General features: G+C 38.9%; 1 protein-coding gene across 12 annotated transcripts in view; it reads left to right on the top strand.

Moving 5' to 3' along the window:
* The window catches only part of BAZ2B (bromodomain adjacent to zinc finger domain 2B), a 353,162-nt gene extending 330,346 nt beyond the window's left edge, over positions 1 to 22,816 (top strand). For all 12 annotated transcript variants that reach the window (XM_073305587.2, XM_073305577.2, XM_078847946.1 and 9 more), the window contains 4 exons: positions 4,314 to 4,460; positions 9,676 to 9,938; positions 10,971 to 11,114; positions 21,336 to 22,816. In XM_073305587.2, coding sequence (XP_073161688.2) covers positions 4,314 to 4,460; positions 9,676 to 9,938; positions 10,971 to 11,114; positions 21,336 to 21,489 — 708 coding nt within the window. In that variant the 3' untranslated portion in view covers positions 21,490 to 22,816. The remainder of the gene's footprint in view (positions 1 to 4,313; positions 4,461 to 9,675; positions 9,939 to 10,970; positions 11,115 to 21,335) is intronic.
* Positions 22,817 to 25,540: the final 2,724 nt, after the last annotated feature.

Below are 25,540 nucleotides of genomic sequence, written 5' to 3'. Positions count from 1 at the left end.
GTCACATACTGTAATTAAAGGCTTGATTTTTCAGAAAGTTGAGATGCTCCAAAATGTATGTGGCTTCTTTCCATGCCCACTTATCACGAGTGAACATGCAAACTGGGCAGATATATAAGCAAGTGAGTTGTAATGTCCATCTCCTCATACACATGCCCGTTTAACAAGTAGAGCTGTGTTAATTGCACATACAAAAAAGCATGCAAATGCATGTGTAAAAATTTGCATGAACCTTTGAACCTCAAATTTCTGAAAATTAAGTTTTAAGACTGCTCTAACATTCATCAAAGAGAACTTTTACAGTTAAGTGTTAAGTATATAATGTTGAAATGTTAACTTGTAAACATCTTCATCCAATTATTGGATTGTTAAAACTAGCTCAAAATTGCTTTATGACCCAATATTGTGATCCAGTATTGTCAGTGTAATATGGTGGGCACTGTAGAAAGCATTTTTTTTTTTAAGTTATTAGCCCCTCTCCTCATTTTTGAACAAGCAAGTAATATCCCACTTCTACCCATTAGGTATGCTTTGTATTTCTAGATAGATAATTGAAGGATAATTTACAGATACAAATTATGCTTATAAGGTTTTATGCTCCTATCAAAAGATTATGGATACTACGAGAGGAGCCAAAAGACCACGGAAATGGCTTAAAGTGTAATTTGGGACTTTGAGAGTGAGGTATAGTTTAAATCACAGTTTTTCTCAATTGGGTTTGTCCATTGAATTACACAGGAAATGTGGGTATTTAGTAGAAGGGCTCAGTCCTGAAAGGTGTTGATATTACTTACACCAAAAAAATTTTTTTTAATTGCATAGGACAATTTTTAAAATTCAGAATTTCCTCTTCCTTTTTTAAATTGCACTTTGTTTTTTCTCGTGTTTTCCTCTCATATTTTTATAGTTACAGACTTTGGACTAGAGAAAATAAGTCAAATGAATAGTCTAAAACATCCATCATCTTAAAATCTTTCCCCTATATTCACCAAAACAGTATCTATATTAATGAATTTGGAAGTGGCAACTAGTAGCTGAAGTTAGTAAGAGTTCCATTTCCTATGCTGCTGGCTACTGTCATTTCTTCTCCCCTTTTCCCACAAATAGATATCTGATCAAAAATATGTTTGTACTCTAAAATAATTGCATGTAAAACTCACTTGTCTAGTTCAGTTGTGGACTGTCAGCTTACATAAATTTAAATGATATATATAGTTTTATAAAAATATAAATTGTAAATATGTATTAATATATAAAATTCAAATATACATTAATGTAAAGATATAAAATGAAATATATAATATGTTATGGTAGATATTACATAATGAAGTTTTTCCTACTTTAAAAGTATGACGACTTCAGAGAGGTCCAAATGGCTATATCAGGCACTCGAACGATTGGCTTTGTCCTCGGTTGATCCATTGCCTTTTTCTTAATAACTATTTTATAAATATTTGCAAACACATCTGGCTCTGATCCTGAAGTCACAGAATTTTCTCTAAGCAGTGTCTGCATAGTCCAGCCAAAGATTATCAAACTGTAACTTGTTTAATTTAAAATGGACTGTATTTAATAATAATTTAGAAAATATTTTTAAAAATTAAATAGGCTTATTATAACAGCTCTTCATTTGCAGTATTTTAAAACTAACAATAATGTATTTTAACTCTCTATTAAGCAGCTCCTTTTCAATGCCTAGATTTTTCATTTGCAGTGGCTTTTGACTGACATGTGCCATGACTTCCAGCACTTAATTTAATACATTTCTAGCAAAGCTACGCAAATTGTCTCTTTGCCTGTATAATACGTCTGTGAAAAATATTAATACCTCATGACACTGAGATCAGAGGTCTAAATAAAAATTACATTTGAATAATATACAGTAGCCACACTTAAGAACTTGCCATTATTGTCTTAGCTAAATACTTACTTCATTATTTGCATTATTTCCCAAGTATTTCCTATAGCAGGGGTGGTCAAACTTACTGACCCACTGAGCAACATACAACAATCTTCAGAAGTTCGAGAGCCCAGGCGTGCCTGCTGGGGCTAGGGGCTTCTGCCCCATGGGAGGCACCTGCCAGGGCTTGGGGCTTCAGGCTCGGCCCTCTGAGGTTCCAAGCCCCAGCAGGCGTGCCCCAGGGTGAAGCCCTGAGACCCACCTCCCTGCTAGGTAGAAGCCCCTACTTCAACACCTTGCTGCAAGGCAGAGGTCCTGAGCTCCACCCCAAGTCTGGGAGGTGGAGAATGGGGGAGGAGCATGGGGGGCTCCAGGAGCCACACTTTAACTGTAAAAGAGCCGCATACAACTCATGAGCGACAGTTTGGCCACCCCGCCATATAGCAAATGGTGAGGTATTGTATCTATCTAGCCAATACAAAACAGGAAAGTTCTTCAGGTTGACCACTTTACAGTATGACCTTCAATTTTATAGCGGTCTAGAAAGAGTTCAAATATGACTGTCCATGAAATCAGAATCCCTAAATTGCAGGTCAGTTTGTATTGATATGGACATGTCTGGTTGGCTCCAGTTGAGAAAGTGAGGAGTCATTTACGTGGTCTGGTCTGTACAAGGACCATGGACTTTTGTCCCTCCCGTCACCTTGGCGGTTCAGAAGTGAGCTGTAGCTCACGAAAGCTCATGCTCAAATAAATTGGTTAGTCTCTAAGGTACCACAAGTACTCCTTTTCTTTTTGCGAATACAGACTAACACGGCTGTTACTCTGAAACTTTAAAGACCCACTCCACATCAAGAGACTCAGAGAAGAAATGTACCTCCCACAGAAAATAAAAATACCAAATTTTCTATTTTTAAAATGTAAATCAAATGTCTAGTTGTGTTTTATTTTTCCATTTATCCACACCATGTGCAGCTGAAGGCATAAAGCTACATGCATCTTAGACTTATACTAACCAACCACTAAAACATGCTGCTATTCCATCTTAATGCTGTATCTTTAGTGTAAATTCTGTATCCAGTTGTTGCTAGTGTACGTTTTTGCAATGGACTTACTAAGACTTCAACAAAACAAAAAAAAAGTTGTAATGAGAAACAACTCCAGAGATATAAAGGTATCACGATTTCCTGGAGTCTGTGGGAAAATTAATAATGAATTGGAATTATTTTAGTGCTAGTATTAAGTTAATTTAGGAGCTCATCCAAAGCCTTATTAATTTTTCCCATTGATTTCCATGGGATTTGGATCAGGCCCTTTCTGATTATTTTTCTAAAATAGTGTACTAATTTTAAAATGTAATTACTTTATAAAGTTCTACAAACCATATAACATACTAGATCTTGCAATTAAGATATGCAAAATAAAAATTTCAGACTGTTTTTCCCCACAAACCTTAGGGATGCAGTGTCTCATTCTTTTTCTACCCAGCTCACTTCATCAAATAATTATCATATTACTGACCTACTTTTAAATTTATTCACTTTTTAAATAAAGCTCTGCTTACATACTCCTAGCCATATGCCCAGTATAAGGCCAACCTAAATTTTGATCATGTCTTTTGTTTCATGTGAACTTGTTTTTATGTAAAATTAAAATTGATTACATTTCCTACACAATGAAATTATTAGCCAATGCCTAGTCATACGGAAGATCAGTTCCCATAAATGCTGTGCCCTATCTGCAAACAGTGAATGCCCTACCAGCTGCTGAACCAGATGAAAAATCCAAAGTGAGACTAAACAGATGTGTCTTGCTGCATCTTAAAGGCTGCCAATCTTGGCATTGGCAGATTATAAGAGAGTAGATCCAGAACAGAGGGATCTAAGGATGCCCTGCTTTCTAGCGCTAGGATGTCAACCCTGGGGACAGACAACAAGAGCATTCTAATTGATTGTGACTTCCACCATAGGGCATAAGTGGAGACAGAGTCGCTGAGATAGCATATGTGCTATCAGTGGTTTTTGTGGTTATCCAATACCTCTGCAGCATTTAGTGAAATGTAAAAGGTATTAATTGCTTTGTATGCTTTGACATCAGTGTTAAATGTAGATGTGTTTTTCAAGTGTGTAATGTGTAAGCATTTCGCCTTTGGCTTAATTCCTCACACTGTACACGAGCCATGCAGATATCCCAGTGCAACCACAACCTATTATGTAGTTGTCCATATACATGAGAGAGAGAAAATTATAGAAATACATAGATGTATACACATGTATAGCTGTGGCTACTGTACGTATGTAAGATAATGTGGAAAATATTTTCCAGTGCTGAATGTATGGCATATATTACTACATTTCAGGAACATTTTTTAAGGGAGGCTTACTGAATTAAAGTGATTTTGCATGTATTGTAGTACTGCCAAATATGTCGAAAGGGAGATAATGAGGAACTTCTGCTTCTTTGTGATGGCTGTGACAAAGGCTGTCATACATACTGCCATAGGCCGAAGATCACTACTATACCAGAGGGTGACTGGTTTTGTCCTGCCTGCATAGCAAAGGTAATATTAATCTTAAAGATGAATTGAAATGTTTTTGACCCTCCAGTACCTGAGTTCAGAGTTCTGTGCTTCTCCAGCAATTGCTGACAACTTGACAAACATCTAAAGTAGAGCAGCAATCTGCATGCCTTATACTGGCTTGGGTGACTATTAGGGATGCTTTCAAGTGTTGCAAGAGAAGAATAGAGTCTTAATAAAGGTGTTGGCAAAGGATATGACTTTCAGCTACTTTGTTTTTAATTGTACTCATCAGTAATTTTGCATTTAAACATAGGCTGCTACAAATTTGATATCCTAAGCATCTTTTTCTCTATTTTAAAATAAGTTTTTTCATTCACCTTTCAAACAAAGTTGATATAACTGTTGACAGACAAATGTTTCATACAGATATGCAGTATGAAAACAAATGTAGTAGTATTATGATGTTAGTGTGTCACTTCGTTCTCATATAGTGCTAATCAAAGATTATATTTCTCTCAGACAAATCTTTTACCTTCTATTGTTACAAGTAACACCTAAGGTTGCTGTATAATTACTCTGTATTTGTATTTCATAACACTTTGTTAACAATCAGTTTGGCTCTTTCTCTCACTATATTCAATCAGTTTGCGTTTTAGTTTCCATGGGTGTTTCACACAGCAATAAGGGAGAGAAACCCTATCTTTTTAAAAAAGGAAAATGGAAATGTAAAACCACAGAAATTGGCAATACAGGGAAAGGGGGGAATTCCAGGACAGTTGTAGTACCTGAAGATACTTTTAACTCATTTTTTTAAAACTGAGTTTATTTTAATATTTTGTAATAGTTTCATAGAGCATAAGGCCAGAAGGGACCATTAGATCAGCTTGTTTCACCTCCTGTATATCACAGCCTATTAAATTTCACTCTTCCCCCAGAATTCATCCCAAAAACTTGTATGACTAAAGCACAACTTGTGTTTGACTAAAGTATATTTTCCAGAAAGACATGCAGTCTTGAATTGCAGAGGTGAAGAGATGGAGAATTCACCACTTCCTTTTAATAGTGTCCCTTAACTGGTGCTTTGCCATAGACAGTGTTATGCTGTATAAAGCACCCTGTACCTTTTATCATGGGTTTCCTTCCTCCTTCCCAAATTACTGAAACATTTGGGTATAAAGGAAGCCAGAAACTAAAGGTGCAACTCAGAAAAGACTCCCAGATTTGCTGGATTTGGGTCTAAAATTCTGTAAACCCACCAAATTTATCATGATGTCTACCTTAAACTGTCAAGTATCAGGGGGTAGCTGTGTTAGTCTATATCCACAAAAACAACAAGGAGTCCGGTGGCAACTTAAAGACTAACAGATTTATTTGGGCCTAAGCTTTTGTGGGTAAAACAACCCGCTTCTTCAGATGCAGTGAAGCTTATGCCCAAATAAATCTGTTAGTCTTTAAGGTGCTACCGGACTCCTTGTTGTCTTTGTAGATACCTTAAACTGTAAATCAATCCAGGCAGTCTAGGTTAAAGCTCAATACAGATTTGCTGAAAACTTCATAAATCTTTTCCCTGTAACAAAAACCGAAACTGGGCAACTTTCAGCTAATTGCATGTTTTGTTATAAAACATCTGCTTTATTATGAATTTTCAGCCAACAAGTTTTATAAAGATGCATGCCAGCAATACATTTACAAATGTAACATCACCATATGTAATGGTAATACCACATTTATTTTGTATTGTAAGTACAGGGAAACACTTTTATCTAGGATACTTCTGTGTGGCAACTGATGGCAAATGTTGACATTGACTTGCTACCTCTGTAGATTAATTCCAGATAAAATAAGTGTTTAAGGGATATCAGTTTGACCAAGTTCAAGTAGGGCTTACTCAGGCAAAACTGCCATTAACTTTACTGAAGGCCTGATCCCGTGAGGAGGTAAGTGACAAAGAAGGCACTAAGCCCTCTCAGCTCCCATTAATTTAATTGCAAGTTGAGGGTAAACAGCACTTCACATGTTCAGGCCTTCAGCGAGGACATTTGGTCCATTCCCATGACTCTTCAATTGACTTGTCATCTGAAGGACCCTCCAACAGGGTCACCATTAAGTCAGCATTTTGCAACGATTGCCACATACAGGTATGTGTGTATGATACTAGAGTACTTCCCTATATTTAAAACAAGAAAAAATAGAAACCACTGTGTGGTAATAGTATAGAAAATTCATAGTCATTTATAAATCTTTGCAGTATTCTGTTTTTAAAGCTAAGGAATTCTTAGTTTTTCTAAGTTTTTTCTCCTCGTATAATTCATTCATATTCTCTGCATCTTATACAAATGGTGCAACAATGTCAGCCCTTCCAGCTTTATCAGGACCAAAATGCTTAAGCAATGTGTTTACCATTCATGCCATAGATAGGCAAATGATATAACTATTTACAGTAAGTAATGAATTCTGCATAATCATGCTCTGAAAAAATGTGTAACATACAGTTTTTTAGAGAACTAAACAGAGAACCCAGATATCAAAAAAGGCCTCCAGCATCATTATTGCTTGTAACCTGGTAATAAATAAAATACAATCAGATGTGAACACTAGACCACAAGTAGGGGACTGAAAAAATAAAATAACATTTTACAAAACCTAACACAAATGTTAGAAAATTGTGTTTTAAAGTGTCAATGAAATTGGTTTTGGGTGTATTTAAACATTTTCTTAGTATTTGCCCCCAGAATATAATAGCATTTTGTTAGTGCTTGAGAAACAAGAAGCAAAATTTACTAAATAGAGATGAATGAAGTATAGAAAGTCAATAAACAGCAAATATTATGAAATCTAAATCTGATTTTTAAAACTCTTGTTTAAATTATCTAAGATGTGTGTGTAACACAACCATTTTTAATACATAGTTTTTAGTTTGACAGTGTCTCTTTTTATTCATTGATATTATCTTAATTTTATAACACATTGGCTGGAGAATAGTTGGTTGGATGAGTTTAGGAAAACTTCAGTGTAGTCTCTTCAGTAGCTTTAGGTACTTGACTTTTAGATTTAGGAAATCCCTGTTAAGATTAGAGCGAGAATCCAGATGTAATGGGGTTTTTTGGTGCTCTCAATACCCAAACCCTGTTTACAGACTTATCAGGAAATATCTGTATAATGTTTAGTTGAGATTTTTCATTTACAGACATCCTTGGACCCTCGTTTTATCAAATAAGGGAAATTTTGGAGTTCATTATCATTGCTTAGGCAGCTAAATGAAACTTCATGAATGCAATCTATAAATCTGTTGATGTTCCCCTTTCAGCATAGGCTTGCTGGACACTTCTTGTTTTCTCAACCTGCTATGGCTCCTTTTTAAAAGGCTTTTGCATATCTGTCCTCCCCTATTCAGACGTGGGCTGTTTTTTTACATCCTGTTTATCATCCTTGAAAGATTGTGGTTCTCCCCATGGTCTTTTCAGTTTAGCTTTCAATCTTGCAATAAGATTGATCTTTAAAAGGCAGTAAGATGCAGGCATTTTCATCTCATTGTCCCTTTCACTTTGCATGAAGATGATGTGGTCCTCTGAATGAATCCCTTTGTCTAGTTGTGGAATTTCACTGTAATTAATCTACTAAATTGTTAGTCTGTTTTCTAGACCTCCGGCATCCTGGTATTAAGACTAAACTAAGGCTTTCGGAGTCTTTAATCAAGAAAGGATCTGTTAGAATTAGACAGTAGAGATGGAAAAGACCTATTCAATCATTCAGTCCTTTCCCTGTCTATATTTAGATATTTTTATAGTGTCTGTTAATACAAAATCTAGTGTTTTGTTCAGTCTAGTTTTAAAATTGCAGTGATAGGGCCGTCACCTCTTTTAGCACATTTTTCCAATGCTTCATATATCTTGCTGTCAGGAAGCTTTCAGCTTTTTAGTCTACCATGTTCACTTTCTTAGTTTCATCCCATTATTCTTATATATGTATGTATGTATGTATTTTCCTTTCTTCCATATTGTTTATACCATTCATGTATTTGTAGACTTCCTTTGTGTTCTCCCTTCATTGTCTTTGCCACACTATACATATTTAACTCTTCTAATCTTTCTGCATAAAGCAATCAATTCCTTGTCTACTGACCTTTAAATAAAAATCTTTATCTTCCACAATATTCAATGTCTTTCCAGTAGTATTGGTCAGAAACAAATGCAGTATTCCAGGTGTGGTTGTACCAAAGCCATTTAGAGGAAGACCATTACTTCACCAGCCTTTTAATCTTTTTGAACATGTAGTCTGAAATTGTATTTTTTTGCCCATTATATATATAGCTTCAGTCTCTCTCTGGTCATTCGATTACAGATCTAAAAGTCACAATATTATAACAAACAATCTTCAAAAACAGACTTCAACGAGAGACTTCTGAATTGGAATTCATTTGCAAACTGGATACAATTAACTTAGGCTTGAATAAAGACTGGGAGTGGATGGGTCATTACACAAAGTAAAACTATTTCCCCACGTTTATTCCCCCCACCCCCGCTGTTCCTCAGACATTCTTGTCAACTGCTGGAAATGGCCCATCTTGATTATCGCTACAAAAGGTCCATCTCTTCCCCCCCATCCCCTCCCCACTGGTAATAGGTCACCTTACCTGATCACTCTCTTTACAGTGTGTATGGTAACACCCATTGTTTCATGTTTTCTGTGTATATAAATCTCCCCACCGTATTTTCCACTGAATGCATCCGATGAAGTGAGCTGTAGCTCACGAAAGCTTATGCTCAAATACATTTGTTCGTCTCTAAGGTGCCACAGTACTCCTTTTCTTTTTTCTTAGAGCTTTAAAGAATTCCAATGGACTTTTGAATTAAGACTGTAGCCAAGATTTTTCCAAAGAGCCTAGTGATATTTTTTTGCCTCAACTTTTATGTGCTCAACTTTAAGATGCCATAAAGTGGCCTGGTGGCTTTTAGAGCATGGTTGTTCAATATCTTCTGGAAATCAGGTGCCTTTATAATGTTCTAAATTGAGGACCCAGAATTCCTAATCACTTCTGAAAATATTGGCCTATGAATTATACAGTCTACGACCTTCAGAGATCAAAAAGAATTAAGTGATCTACCTGTTCTCTGTTTATCATACTAAATGCAGCGATTGTATTTTGATACTGTTTAGTGTGTCAGACCTTCATGGGTTTTCTGTTGACAAATAATACAAACTTCTGTGTAATCTGGTTATGTTTTGTTACATACTTGGATTCTCTCTATTGTAGGCAAGTGGTCAAACCCTAAAAATAAAAAAACTTCAAATCAAAGGGAAAAAAAGTAATGAACAAAAGAGAGGCAGGAAATTGTCTTTAACAGGAGATACGGAGGATGAAGACTCTGCAACTACAAGCAGCTCTTTAAAAAGAGGAAAAACAGACCCCAAAAAAAGAAAAATAGATGAAAATATTTCTAACCAATTAAAACAAGAAAGCTTCACTCCTACGAAGAAACCTAAAAGAGATGAATCCAAGGACCTGGCTATATGCAGGTACTGTCTGCCTGTCTTTTGTGAGATATTTGTTGAAGCCAAATAGTACCTGCTGCTCTGTTAGTGTGCTTGTAGTAGAGAGAGCACAGAGGCCTGTTCCCTATGGTGCCTCACACAGGAGGCAGTAATAATTAGATTACAGCCATTTGGGACTGCAAGTGTGTGTGGTGGGAGTACCCAGCTAAAGTTACCTGTTACAACACTTGTATCCTCATGAGAGTGTAGCAAGGTGGGGTGTAGCTATGAAATCCTACCCCCTTTTTTCCTGTGTGCTAAAAAGAGCTGGCAGGGGGACACTGAGGAGAGAAGTGTTGACTACAACTTTCTAAAGATGTAGGAAATCCAGATGCCCAGCACATGCCAAAGAAGCATTCTGCCCCACAAACGGCCCCACCATTCCTGTGGTGCACCTTTTCCCCTTGCTGGTTGGCTCTCACTGGCAAGTGGCATAATTAAGCCTTTAGACTGTTTTAGAAAGTTAGTAGCACTTGTTTGATTTGCATAGACGTAAATGAGCTATGTTAAAGATCACCCTGTGGAAAATTTACATAGATACATTGTATTCTGTTTGAAAAAATAATTTGAATTTCTTCCTGGAGAACTAACTTTAAAGCAGGGGTTCTCAAACTGGGGATCGGGACCCCTCAGCGGGTTGTGAGGTTATTATATGGGGGGTTGCAAACTGTCAGCCTCCACCCCAAACCCCGCTTTGCCTCCAGCATTTATAATGGTGTTAAATATATAAACAAGTATTTTTAATTTATAAGGGGAGTCGCATGCAGAGGCTTGCTATGTGAAAGGGGTCACCAGTACAATAGTTTGAGAACCACTGCTTCAAAGAGATATAAATGATAAACTGAGCATTAATGAGAAATGTTACTTATTGAGTGCGTTATGCACTATACATGACAATATTATGCTCTCCCTAGTAAAGTTAGAGTGACAACATGTTGTGAATGTACATGACAGTGAACATCCTGTGCAAATGAGCCAACAGCTGAAGGTATTGATTTAAAATCTTGTTTTATTCAGCATGATCCTGTCTGAACTGGAAACTCATGAAGATGCATGGCCTTTTCTACTTCCTGTAAACTTGAAACTTGTTCCTGGTTATAAGAAGGTTATTAAAAAACCTATGGACTTTTCCACCATCAGAGAGAAGCTAAGCAGTGGACAGTAAGTAAACATATTGTACATTACATTTGTGAATGTTCAGCAAAAAAATTAAAATGACACAATCAACTTGAAATCTAGTAATTTTAAAAACAAGGAATTAAAAGTAATTTCAGATGCTGTTTGTGCCCTGGAGTTCCCCTGCTAATTTTTATGGTTCCTCACAATTTCATGTTTTATAAATATTTCTCTCTTCCCTGTTCCTATGTGAAATACCCTTTCAAACATCATGGGAAGCTGAGAAACAAACTTCACAGAGAAAACAGTAAAACTGACTGTTCACAAAGTGCTCTAAATGCACAAAATAACCCTGAAAAATCAATGATTTATTTATTTCAGTTGTAGTAGTCTTTTGAGTTACTTGTGTGTTTGTTTTTGCTTTTGTTTTTTAATTTCAAGACAGCAATGTGATTTTTAAGTAGACATCTTTTTAAGTATTAGTGTACATTGGTTATAATTAATTCCAAAGCTACGTACTAGAGGAAAGCATGAAACATTACAACAAATAGTGGTTAATTGTTTCATAGTCCTTTTGTTAGAGAAATTTAAAATAAATAACGGGAACAATTATTTACCCCTTCCGCTGACTCTTTTTCAATTCACATGGAAAGATCTCAGATGTCATTTCTCTCCACTTTGCATTGCTGCAATCTTAAGAACCAACACTGAAGCAACTTTCAGCCAAGGAGGAAGAGAGAGACTCACTTAGGAGTCCATTAGCTCCATTCAGAACAGGCTGTGGAGGGTTTGCTAGGGTAATGCAAGGCACTCTCCCACATTTAGCTGAATTTGATCCTATGACAGATTTAAACACACACACACTCTCTTATTAAAATGTACAACTATAAGCCTTTCTTTTCAACCATTCCTCTTAATAATCAATGACTACTATAGGTAATACTTTATAGTAGTACTATAGGTCTGGCATGCTGTAGAGTCACTGGGCCAGAACAGGCAATGCAAAGAATACCAAAGAAACAGAAAATTGGATTCTGCCTGTTAATGCTACTAAACTTGCCACCCAATAGATTATGATGGAAATATAGCCTGAAATTCCCACGGATGTCATGGAGTCCTCACTGCAACCAACCAAATTCAGAAGTAAAATGTTTTGCTTTTACTATACTGTAGGTATTTGTGAAGTTAAATAAAATATTAAGAAATTACTATTATGCATAGGTGATCACAGATGACAGGAAAGCACACTGATTTACAGTATCAGGCCGTTAAGAATATAATTTATGTGTTGACAAACTAACTTTCATCCACAAAATGCTAAAGTAATATTATGTACCTGTTTTTCCACTGCCTTGCACCTTATGTAGTCATTTACACTAGTGCAAAGTAGTTGTAAAATGCACCCAACAACATGAGTGTAGAATTCTGAGTAGGTAACATCTTGTGCCCATTTTGCGCTGGTGTAAATATCAGAGTACAAGGCAGTGGCAAGTGACAGCCCTTAAGGCCTGGTCTACACACTAAGTGTACCAGTTTAGCTAAAGGTGTTGTATTTAAACTGCTTTAGGCCTAGTCTTCACTTAAAAATTAGATCTACTTAGCTACGTTGCTCAGGGTGTGAAAATGTTCACGTCCAAAATGCAGTAGTTAAGTCAACCTAACCCATAGTGTAGATGCTGCTAAGTTGATAGAAGAATTCATCTATCATCAGCCTCGCTACCACCTCTCCAAGAGGTGGATTCACTACGTCGATGGAAAAACCCTTTCCGTCGATATAGGAAGCATCTACACCATTGTGCTACAGTGGCACAGCTATAGCGCTGCATCTGTATTAGCTGTAGTTTAGACATGCCAATAGTTAAACTATTGCAGCTTTTCTGTGTTGAGATTATAATGTTGGTTTAAACCCTGGTTTATATTGGTTTAATTTGCAACTATAATTTCCATGTGCAAGCTGATAAATGGATACAATCCAGGTTTTAACCAGTATGAGTGGCCACACAGGGTAAGCACTAGTTTAAATTGTTTTTTAAAGCTATTTAAGTGAAACTGGTGCAAATTCTGTTTAGGCAATCCATAAATATTCAACTTAAACCCACAGAAGTAAGGGAATCTTCATTCTTAACTCATTCTCACACCTAAGACTTGAAGCACAGATGGTGCCTGACTCTGGATTCCTTACTTAGAGAAAACTCTTGTTAAAACCAGTGGAAGATTTACTTGAATGAGGATTACATACTTGGCCCATGGACTGAGGATTATACATTGTATTTGTGCAAGATTTTTCCGTACCTCGGCACAAGTCATGTTATGGATTTAGTTTCATATTTGCCTGATTCCTTTTTCTTTTTTAAAAAACTGGTTTAATATTGAAAACAGTGCTTTGAAGTAATGAGGTGATGGTTAGACAACTCAGAAGAGTTGACTTCAGCATCTCATATATCCAAACCAGTACCAAAAATGAAGTACAGCATTAAATAAGTCTTTTAAAAGTCATATAAAAGTAGGTCACAGGATTTTTACAAATATATCCAAATAATTCAATAAGCCTTATTGACTCTGAAATCAGTTTTCTCTCTATCTAGTTATTTTATATTTGCCTATTGCTGTGGTATCTGCACGTCAGTTGTTATAGTGCTATTCCATACTATGAGCCACTAAGATGCATATACAAATGTGCTTATTAAAAAAGGTTAATGCAATGTATGCATCACCTTTTCAAACGTCAATAACTCATGCAATCAAATGTACATAATATCAAGAAGGCTTAAATCAGATTATGGACTGAGAAAATAGCAGAATATACTTTTTTCAATGTAGTACATTGATATCCAAAAAAAAACAACAAACCCCTTTTGAATAGTAGAATTCTCCTTTGTTTACGGGATCACTCACTGTCACAATGCATCAGTACCCTCCATGTGATAAGGATCTAGGACTAAATTTCAAGTAGTGGACCAAATCATAAAGTGGAAGTACAGTCTAGCTCATAGGAAAAATGTGCTCCAGTGGCATAAGGCTGAGGAACAAAATCTTCAGCATATCCATGTTACAAGCTAGAATATCTGCAAGTGGCCCATTAGTAGCTACTTGATCTGGAAGGGGGCTAGTGATTTATGGAGGTCTGGGCCTGTACCACTGGAAGTTAATTGGAGCTTTGTCACTGACTTTTCTGGTGCAGGATTGTCCCCTGCTAGTGAGGTCAGATCCACAGGATATACAAATACAGAGGTGCAGAGATGCTTGGGCACTTTCCTTGTTGCTTGGGGTTACCAGTACAATGGAAATGCAACATTCTTGTTCAAGTAGTGTCACTATGGCTGCCCCACAGTGGGTGCCCCACTGTGTTTGCATCCCTGAGCTGCTGACAGCAGTGTCCGCTATGCCTGCACATGCACTGTCTCTCCTTGTGCTGCGCAACAAGGCTAATCCGTATGCGCAGGCTAACCCCCTCAGTTCCTTCTCAACTGCCCCTGGTTAGAGACAGAGCTATTTGCAATTCATTAGGAACATTACTTTCTATTTCTATTTATATAGTTAGTCTGTCTCTTAGTGTAGTTGTAGTTTTTTCTAGACCCCATTTTTCTCTTAAAGTAAAATAAAAAATTAAAATTAAAAATACTTTAACCCCCTCCTTTCCACGTGCTTTTCTTCCTTCTTGGTGACCTTTCCCTTATGGGGTATGCCTGGTTCACCGGGCTTCAAGAAGTGCCTTACTTGCAAGAAGGCAATCCCTATTGCAGACAAGCATTCCCAGTGCATTCGCTGCCTTGAGGAAGGCTACATCCACCAGACATGTGGTCTCTGCCAGCAGCTCAGGCCATTTTCACATAAGGATAGAGAGCTCCGACAGAAGATTATCTCAGGATCTGCACCACAAGTCACCTGGCAGACGTGAGTCTTCCCCACAGCCCTCTACATCTAAAGGCTGTGGGTCGAAGAAGCAAGCTGGTGACCCTTCCCACACGTCATTAAAGAAGAAGGCAGGAAGCCGCTGTAGTGAGCCCCGAGATAGCTGTAACCAATCCTCATCACACTGGGTATCTTTGGTTCGGTCAGCACTGAGACCTTCCCAGTCTGGTACCCACGGCTCACAGAAACAACAGCAGCTAGTACCATTGACATGCCCATGGACCTGATGGGTACAGTCATCAGCACTGAGGGACAGGACTAAGCACTGCGCTAAAAAGGCACTCCTGATACATGAGTCTGTATCAGTACCATCATCAACACCTTATCTGGCACTGGAGTGACCAGTATGGACAAGATCCCTGTCTCCCCCAGTACCGCCATTGGTACCGGTGGAACTCCAGAGACCTCCACGTATTGGACGTACCAGAGTCCCTACTTCTCAGTATTGGGAGGCTCAGTGTGGAGGTCCGCTTAGCATGGGAATCATCTCCGCTGCCATGCCATGCTCTCCCGCCCTTTAGTGAAGTGTAAGACAGTGAGCCAGAGGAGGCGTCGTCACAGTACTCCTCTCAGGCTCTGTATGGTGCCCAACATCAGCAGGGCTCCAGAGTATACCCTCAGATGGCTCCACCTCCGCCATCTTGGAATGGCCATCCATGGGAACCACCACTGGTTTCTATGCCGCCGCCACCACCCCAGTGGCCATAATAGGACCCTTGGGCGGCATATCACCAGCATGCCTCTCAAGAGTCGAGCCTCACCCGAGAATCCTTGAGGCACATCCCCTTGGCCGCAACATCCGCAGCTTCGGCACCTCCAAAAGACATCATGGAGGAACATGGAGGCGGTGCCGAGGAAGAAGTGTCCCCACAGACTATATCCTTTTCCTCCCTGAGTGAATCTGTCATGCCTTCCCCACCATCTCTGGCTGACGACTTTTGTCTCTTCCAGGGTTTGGCAAAGACAGTTGCAGACACTCTCCAAATACCACTGGAAGAAGTCAAGGACACCCACCATGATCTCCTTGACATTCTCTATTCATCCTCTTCTTCAAAGATCATGCTTCCTATTAACGAGGCCATCTTGGTCCTGGCAAGGACCATCTGGCAAACCCCAGCATTGGTAGCACCTACCTGCAAGCAGGCAAACAAAAAATATGTCTCAGCTAAGGAATCTGAATTCCTCTTCTCCCACCCTCCACCCAACTTCATTGTGGTAGACCCTGTCAAATCCCGTGGCAGTCAATGCTTGTGGCTGCCAATGCCAGATGAGGTCCACTCCCTACAATAGGGACTGGAAGCACCTGGACCTTTTTGGAAGAAAAGCATAATCCTTGGCCACGCTTTGATTCTGTATAGCCAACTACCAAGCCCTCATGGTGAAATATGATTATATAAATTATTCAAAACTGAATGATTTTATTGAACAGCTGCCAAAGTCACATTGTGACCAATTTCAGGCCATTATCCAGGAGGGCCAGTTAGTGGCAAAGACGACACTGCAATCGTCCCTTGACACAGCTGACACAGTGGCTATGTCCATCTCCGCAGTGGTGGTGATGCGATGAGCGTCATGGCTCCATCTGTCGGGCTTCTCAAAAGAGGTACAGTCAACTGTTGAAGATCTTCCTTCTGAAGGCACAAAGCTCTTCAAAGAAAATACTGATGGCCTCCATTCATACCTTGAAGGACTCTGACCGCTCTCTGTTTGCTGGGCATCTACACACGAGGACAAAAACGGAGATTTAGTCCCCAGTCCCTGTATAGACTATGCACATTCCAATATCCAGCTCAAAGCCCGTACGAACTTCAGAGAAAGGAAAATTATGTCTAATTTTCTAGGCATAAACCATTTGGGTCACAATCTTCCTTGTCCCAGTTGTCTACATCCAAATACCAATTTTGACAGGCTAGTTGCAGCGTCGATAGACCACGCCCCCCCAACTACTATGTCTGACCAATGCTTTTACACCCATTGGGCCACCAATTAGCATCATTTCATAGTGCCTGGGAACACATAATATTGGACCAATAGGTTTTAGAGATCGTTCCCACTGGGTACTCCATCCATTTTACCTCCCTACCCCCCTCCACAACACCCTTTCCCATCCGTATTCGGGGACCCTTCTCATGAGAGTTTACTACTACAAGAGATAGATTGCCTCCTCCAGTTACGAGCCATAGAACAGGTACCTCAAAATCTTCAAGCAAAGGGTTCTACTCTCGGTATTTCCTAATACCCAAGAGGAGGGGAGGCCGGAAACCCATACTAGACCTCAGAGCTCTCAACATGTTTGTCAAAGCTCAAAAATTCAAGATGGTTGCTCTAGCAACAGTCATTCCAGTGTCAGAACAGGGAGACTGGTTTTTGGCCGTTGATCTTCTGGACGCCTACTTTCATATCTCACAGACGATTTCTCAAATTCACTCTAGGACAAAACCACTACCAGTACACAGTGCTCCCCTTTGTACTATCATCAGCCCTGAGAGTATTTTCCAAGGTTCTCTCAGTAGTAGTCATGCACTTACGCTCCCAGGGGATCATGGTTTACCCGTATCTGGACGATTGTCTCCTCAGAGCCCCATCTCTCCTAGAGATTCTCACCAAAACTACAGTATGCCTGTTTACAGAATTGGTTCTACAGATCAACGCCCAGAAGTCAACCTTTATTCCAGTACTGTGTCTGGAATTCATAGGCACAGACCTTGACTTGCTACAGGCCAGAGCTCTGCTACCTCAACACAGATTTCTATCCTTGGTCACACTCATAGAGGCCGTACAAAGAAGCCCACAAAGATCAACCAGATCCTGCCTCCAACTCTTGGGGCATATGGCAGCGAGCACAGCGGTGATACCATATGCCAGGCTTCACATGCGATGGCTTCAGATGGGGTTCAGCTCAGTTCGCAGACCACAGGGACAGGTTAGAGAAACCCGTCACTACCCTCCAGGATCAAAAACTCCTTAAACTGGTGGAAAGGCCCAGCCAACCTTTGCAGAGGGATTCCCTTCTCGCAACCTCACCCTTCAGTTCTTCCCACCACTGATGTATTGCTCATAGGATGGGGTGCACATCTAAATGACCTCACCACATAAGGCAAATGGTCACCCATGGAAATCTCCCTTCACATCAATCTCCTCGAGGTCCGCCTGCACCCACTTCCTGCTGTTGATCAAAGGATCACACACAAGAATTCTAACGGAGAACATAGCTGCATATACTACATAAATTGACAAGGGGGACCAAGTCACCCTCCCTTTGTATAAAAGCAATGAGACTATGGAACTGGTTTATCTCCCATGATGTCACACTGTCAGCAGCCTACCTTCTGGGCACACAGCATTCCATAGTGGACAGCCTGTCACAAATTCCCACATGACCATGAGTGGGAGCTAGACCTAGTCGTACTTCACAATCTATTCAGGAGATGGGTGACGCTGACCACAGACTTGTTCACCACTTACCTGAATAATGTCCACACTACTGCTCCAGAGTGGGAATAGGAAAACATACCTTGGGCGATGCTCTCCTCTTTCCCTGGACATCCTTTACACCTTTCCTCCTTTTCCCCTAGTATTGAAGGTCCCTGCTGAAAATAAAAAGAGACAGCATACGTCATTCTGATCGCTCCTACTTGGCTGAGACAGACCTGGTACCCTTACCTGTCATAGCTCGCAATGTGCCTGCTGATCTCTCTCCCAGTCACTCCGAACCTTCTCTCCCAGGACAGAGGATGTAATCTGCATCCCAGCTTTGGGGTTCTCCACTTCAAAGCATGGCTTCTTCTTAGTTCAAACACCTAGAAAGCTCCTGCTCAAAAGAGGTGCAAGAGATATTATTACACAGTAGAAAGTCCTCGACACAACGTACCTACCTGCAAAAATGGTCCAGGTTTTGGATTTGGTGTGCTTCCCAACAAATCTCCCCGACATCCTTGACTCTTTCATGTACCTTAGATTATGCACTAAAAAAAATTGGGGCTATCTCTGAGTTCTCTGAGTCCACCTAGTGGTTATAACAGCCTTCCATCAACCAGTAGAGGGATACTTGGTGCTGTCACACCCGACTATTAAAAGGTTCCTCTAGGGTATAATAAACCTCTTCCCACCACCTCAACTTCCTACTTCCACATGGAACCTAAACCTGGTACTGAAAGGACTGACTAGGCCTCGCTTCAAACCCATGGCCACCTGTTTGCTAATGTACCTCTCAATGAAAATGGCCTTCCTGGTAGCGATCACCTCTGCTAGGAGAATAGGAGAAATAGTGGCTCTGATGGCACAGTATTCTTTTGAGACGAGGTTACTCTCAGGGCACATCTGAAATTCATTCCCAAAGTAACCTCCCTATTTCACATGAACCAATTACACCTCTACCCCGCTATAACGTGACCCGATAGAACACGAAATTGGATATAACGCGGTAAAGCAGTGCTCCATGGGGGAAGCTGCGCACTCCGGTGGATCAAAGCAGGTTCGATATAACACGGTTTTACCTATAACGCGATAAGATTTTTTTGGCTCCCAAGGACCGCGTTATATCAGGGTAGAGGTGTAATTCATCTTCCAATCTTCTACCCCAAGCGTCACTGAGACAACAGGGAGGTTGTATTACATACACTAGATATCAGGAGAGCCCTAGCCTTCTACCTGGACAGTATGAAGGTTTTCAGGAAGTCTTTTCCTGTCCATCATGGAAAGAGCCAAGGGCTCAGCAATATCAGCCCAAAGAGCTCCAAGTGAGCTCAAACTGTATCAGACACCATTACCAAGTTTGCAGTATGACCCCTTCAGATACTATTCATATATTCTCCACAAGGTCGAGCTCCTCATCCGTTGGCTTTTTCAAGAATGTCCCCATCTCAGAGATCTGTAGAGTGGCGACATGGGTGTCAGTCCACATCTTCGCAGAACATTATGCAATCACTGGGGACTCCGCCTTTGATGCCATCTTCAACTCCAGAATGCTGTCATCTATAATTGACTTGACTCCAAAGTCCCAGCCCTCCAGAAGAGATACTGCTCAGGAGTTGCCTACAGTGGAGCACCCATAGGGACACTACTTGAAGAAGTTGTTACTCACCTTGTGCAGTAACGATGGTTCTTTGAGATTTGTGTCCCTATGGGTGCTCCACAACCTGCCATCCTCCGCTCTACTTCGGAATTCTTGTCAATGACTCTGCGGTAGGGAAGGAACTGAGGGGGGTTAGCTCCCGCACACTGACTAGCTTAGTGGCACAGCACAAGGAGAGACAGTGCACGTGCAGGCCTAATGGACACTGTAACCGAAGTTCTCCAGTCAGCAGCGAAGGGACGCAGACACGTCTACAGTGGAGCTACCTATAGAAAGACACATCTTGAAGAACCATCGTTACTGCACAAAGTGAGTAACTTCTTTCCGTTGCTTAGTCTAGCTCAGGATTTGGCACACTGTGAGATCAGTAAGGTTAAGACAAGACTTGCATATGATAATTTACAATATTGCATTTACATTTTAGTTTATTAACATCCAATCCATTTTACTGAAGGCATCCAGATGTATAGTTGGGACATTGTTTTTTCTCTCTCCCTCACCCCTTCTCATTCTCACGCTCACAGAAATATAAAGCAATGCTGTTGTAACCCTCCAGTTACTCAATGGGACAATCTCTTACATTACATGAGGTATGTCTACACAGCAGAGAAAAACCCATGGCTGGCCCTTGTCAGCCAACTCAGGGTCGCGGGGCTTGGGCTGTGAGGGGCTGTTTCATTGCTGTGTAGACTTCCAGGCTCGGGCGGGAGCCCGAACTCTGGTACCCTTCCATCCTGCAGCTCGAGGCCCAGGAGCCCCAATTGGCTGGCATAGGCTAGCTGCAGGTTTTTCTTTGATATGTAGACATACCCATATGGGTCTGTATGCTGTACAGATTGCTATCACAAGAAAAGTAAATGGAACTCTTTAGTCCACTTAGAACAGTCAGTGATGCAGCCAAATAAGGTAGAAGTAAAATGGGAATAATTCCTGATTATTTTAACCAGAAAACTATTGAGGGAAGAGCGTTGGTTGAAAATTGGTGTTGGTTCTATTATAGACGTGGGATTCTCCCTTCTAGACTACTTTCTGCAAACATCAAAAACAAAAATAGAAATGATCATTTTTGCTCTAAAGACTATTTTCCTGGAATTAGTTAATATTAAAACTAGAAATGTCAAAATTATAACTGAGATGTACAGTATATACTGAATATTTCATGGTCACCTGTACATTAATTTGTATTTTTACATTCCCTTCTGATGTATGTAGATTGTTGTTTTTTTCCCCCAGGATTCTCAGTGTTCCAAAAAAAAACCTTACCCTCTCTGTTCTTTCAGGTACCCTAATCCTGAAGCATTTTCTCTAGACATCAGGCTTGTTTTTGACAACTGTGAAACCTTTAATGAAGATGATTCTGACATAGGCAGGGCTGGCCACAACATGAGGAAATATTTTGAAAAGAAATGGACAGAGATTTTCAAAGTGAGCTGAATTTATGAGAACTCAGTTGTTTTTTTTTTTTTCCTTAAACAAGGACAAATGAGACCAGCAATGTGAACTGTATTTACATAAAAAGTGCAAGGCACACACATAACTAATGACTGTTTTTTTTTCCTTAAAGAGAAGTATCGCAGAAGAGTGATACTAATTCTAAAGGCTTCACTCCTACAGCAACCATGGCCCTTGGTTATTGGTTTGTGTGTTTTATCAAACTAATTTAGGTAGAACAGGGAAGCACACCCAAAGAATTTCAAAGAAAGGGGTGTTATAGTGCAATAGCAATTTAAAATATATCAAAACGCACTGAATATTCAACCACCAGAGCTCTACTTGGGGAAATGGTTCTCTTTTCCCTTTCAATAAATATCTATTTTTCATTTTTTTACTTTGTAGGTTATTTTTTAGTGAATGTATTTAATTTTATGAATTATTTATGATTAAACAGCATCCAGAATCTTCGTTTTCTGTGAAAAGGAAGAATTAGAAAAATTGCTTTAAATCTTGAAAATACAACAAGGAATGTTTTAAAATATAAAACAAAGCCAAGTAAAACTGTTTACACTGATGTGCTATAAAAGCACTAAAAGTTAAAACTTTACTGTAGAGTTACAAGTACATTTATATATATATATGTTGCTGCATCACTTGTGTAGTAAAATTGTATTTGAAGACAGTGAAGAAAATTTGAGACATATGTATATACTGTTCATTATTGTTTATATTATGTCTTGTTTTAAATATGTATGATGTGTACATATTATTTGCAGACATTATTGTTTATGCCTTAGAAGGACTGTAGCATTTTATTTTAGTCTGAAGGTAATTATAGCTATACTGCTTGTACAGTAATTATCCTCTACCAACACTGTGGTCTCCTTAATCTTGGTAGTGCCTGCCTTTAAAACAGGGTGTAGGGGATATTAGTTTTCCATTTTTCTATTTTGTTATATAATTTCAAGCCACCAGGGCCTCAGATTTAAGTATAATCATTTGTATCCATGTGAAATAAAATTGTGACAATTTCTTACGCACACAGTATTTTTTCATAGAAACATTTCCCTCCATTTGCCTTGCCACAGAAATAACAAAAGACATTTGTAACCACTGTGTTTTATCTACTGTGTGTTGTGGTGGCCTGTTGGAGGCAGATAGATCAGAATTTTTTTTTTTGTACGTATGTAAGAGTACTTGAAGCTTTATTTAAAACAAAAACGTTGTGGAAAAGGTAGCATTCTTTTTTCTTTTCTTTTTTTATAGGAGTGTTATTTTTCACTAGTATGTGTGGCACGGATACAATAAAAGACTGTTTTGCAAACCAGTTTTTCTTGGTTATTTAGTACTCGAGATATATGTATAAAAGAAATATTGAAAAATGGGGATAATAATCTTACCCATCTACCTCTTAGGAGTATTAAGATTGATTAATATTTGTACGGTTATATGTTAAAATGTTTTATATGTTAAGTGTGATGATAAATATATATATTATATACTAGCAAAAACTCTCTGTGTGTGTGTGTGTATATATATATACACACACACGCGCACAGTTTTTACCAGTGTATCTGTCTCTCTGTATTAAATGTAGGTATTATTATTACATATGCTTTATTACAAGTTAGAAAGGCCTATCTTTCTGCTTAAAGTTAGTTCTGATTCATACTTGTTCCATAAATCAAATCAAAGTTTTTCAAAAAGTTAATGGAAAAATAATTCAGTTGTATTTAGCTGTGCAAGGACCCAAACATGAAATAAAACTCAATTTTTTGAGAGGTAGGGGGGAAAAACAAATATGACACGGCACTACAGAAAAGCAAAGTTTTAAGTATCTACTATCTGTTTAATTGATTCATCAGTCTAGGTGAGATACTTGATAAGTGTCTCTCATAGTTTTATAGTAGTAAATTTTTTTTTTATATTTTCCGTTGTCTTTGTCCTAATTTGCTTCATATACTACAAGGCCTACACTGAAAAAGCGGAAGACTCTTCTAAGGTTAATACAATCTGCCAACAATTTTACCTTCCTTAAAGATGTATTATTATCAAGTCACATTGTCCTCGTAATGTCCTTTAAATAAATAGAGTTCCAACACACTTATTTACTATGAAACAAGTAACAAATCGGGCTGCCATTTTCCCATCTAATCTCAAGTGCTCCAAAAACTTTTCACCACTGTGCCTGCCACTCTATTCTTGTTATGAAGGCAGTGAAGTGAAATTGACAAGAATCCTTATATTTGAAGAGATAATATCTTGTAAATGTCACTGTGAGGTATGCATAGAACAAAGCAGGACAGCCAGGTATGACAGGAAAGGTTAAGGGTAAGTGTGCTTTCCTGCTACCAAAAACACAACTAGGGGTTTTTTTTTTGTTTGTTTTTGCATGCTAACTTCAAATGTCTTCCTTTTAAAAATACATTATTATTTAGGCAAGAGATTTTAGTGTGTGCTTGCTTTTCCTTTGAACCAAGGGAAGGACAGGAGTGCAAAGGAAATCTCTTGGCCTATTTAGCCTGAATTTAATTTTGAGGGGGTTTTTTCGTTCTGTTTTTCCTGGAGCAGTTGGGAGAATTTCCAGTGGCAGCAATTCTGAAACTGTTGTCTGAGGACCAATTACTAATTGGCACAAAAGAACTGTCTGGGCACAGGATGATTTTGTTTCCTTTTTCCAGCTGCTTGTACAGGTACCACTTCTTTGCAAAGAGTCTGGATGCCTATAGAAGCAGCTGGAAACAAGGAGGATCAACCAGCCTAATTAAGCAAAATGCATCACATTAAATATAGTACAAAATGCATAAGTATTTTCCTAATTCTTTTTTTATGTGATTATAGTAGTTGCCACAGTTATTAGAGGGGGAGGTGTTCTGTGCAATAGGAAAGACATCTGTGGGACACCCATGCTGTGAAGAGGCAGTCAGTCTTTTTCATAATGTGGAGAACTACTGGTCCAGAGGATCTTTTTCCTTCAATCCCCCTGCTTATATTTTTTTGGTTTAATAAAATGTTTTTGCCAGAAAACTAAGGATTAATGATGGAGTCAGTCACCGCATCATATATGTGATAACTACTGATGGAGGACGTTGCCTTCTGTCCATGAGACTACTGTCCCATTGTATCAGTATGGAGTTAAAGGTTATACCATCTTTAGTCACACAAACCCTCTGTGCTCAATCAGAACAGTTTCAAAATAAATTCATAAAATACACATTGTGAAACCTGTATGAGAACACCCTTATTTATTACACAAACATCTGTTGATCACCTGGAGGTATCCCGCACACTATCCATCTTCACTGGAATAGCTGCTACTTCCAAACTTCTGAGAAACTGCAAAACGATGTTGTTCATTTGAAATCAGTGAGCCACAAAAATGTTTGTTTCTCTCCCCTATATGAGATATTTCTCAAAAAACTTGCACTGGCCTACAGCATGGGACAGACATAATTCAGTCTTTATTTCTGTGACAGGTTTAAGATCTGATATCTCAGGGCTAGATATAAGAGCTTTCTAGCACTGATAAAGGGAGATTCCCAATAGTGTCCAATGAAATGCAGCGTCTATTTCAAGTCCTGAAAAGTCCCAAGATAGTGGTCTTTAAAGGTGTGACATTTTTATCTATCTTTGGGTAACTTTTTAGAGGTGTTAGCTATGTTGTAGTGGATAAGCAGCATACCTAAAATGAGACAGCAACAGTGTCCAAAATACATTTGAACAGGGAGCAGTTTTAGTAAGTTATTTAGCAGGATTTCTGCTTTATCCATATCAGAAATCAGTACCGTTATCTCTACTATATAGAGCTTATAAGAAGATTTGTTCTACTTATCAATGTTTGTGCATGTTTAGCAACCTCATTACTAAAATATGCAGATAGTGCTCTCTGCAAAATGTAAAGTTATTAATAAAAAAGCAAAATAATGACATTAATTCACAATACATTGCAGAGGAAAGTGTAAGATCATTGTCAGGGTGTTTTATAGGAAACAGAACTGGCACTACTTAAGTGCAGCTATTTCTATGGTGGAACATGCCAACAATACAACAT

This window comes from Lepidochelys kempii, chromosome 11 (genome assembly GCF_965140285.1).
Source record: "Lepidochelys kempii isolate rLepKem1 chromosome 11, rLepKem1.hap1, whole genome shotgun sequence".
Classification (NCBI taxonomy): Eukaryota; Metazoa; Chordata; order Testudines; family Cheloniidae; genus Lepidochelys; species Lepidochelys kempii.
Note: the sequence above shows the minus strand (reverse complement) of the source record. Positions and strands in the feature narration are given on the sequence as shown.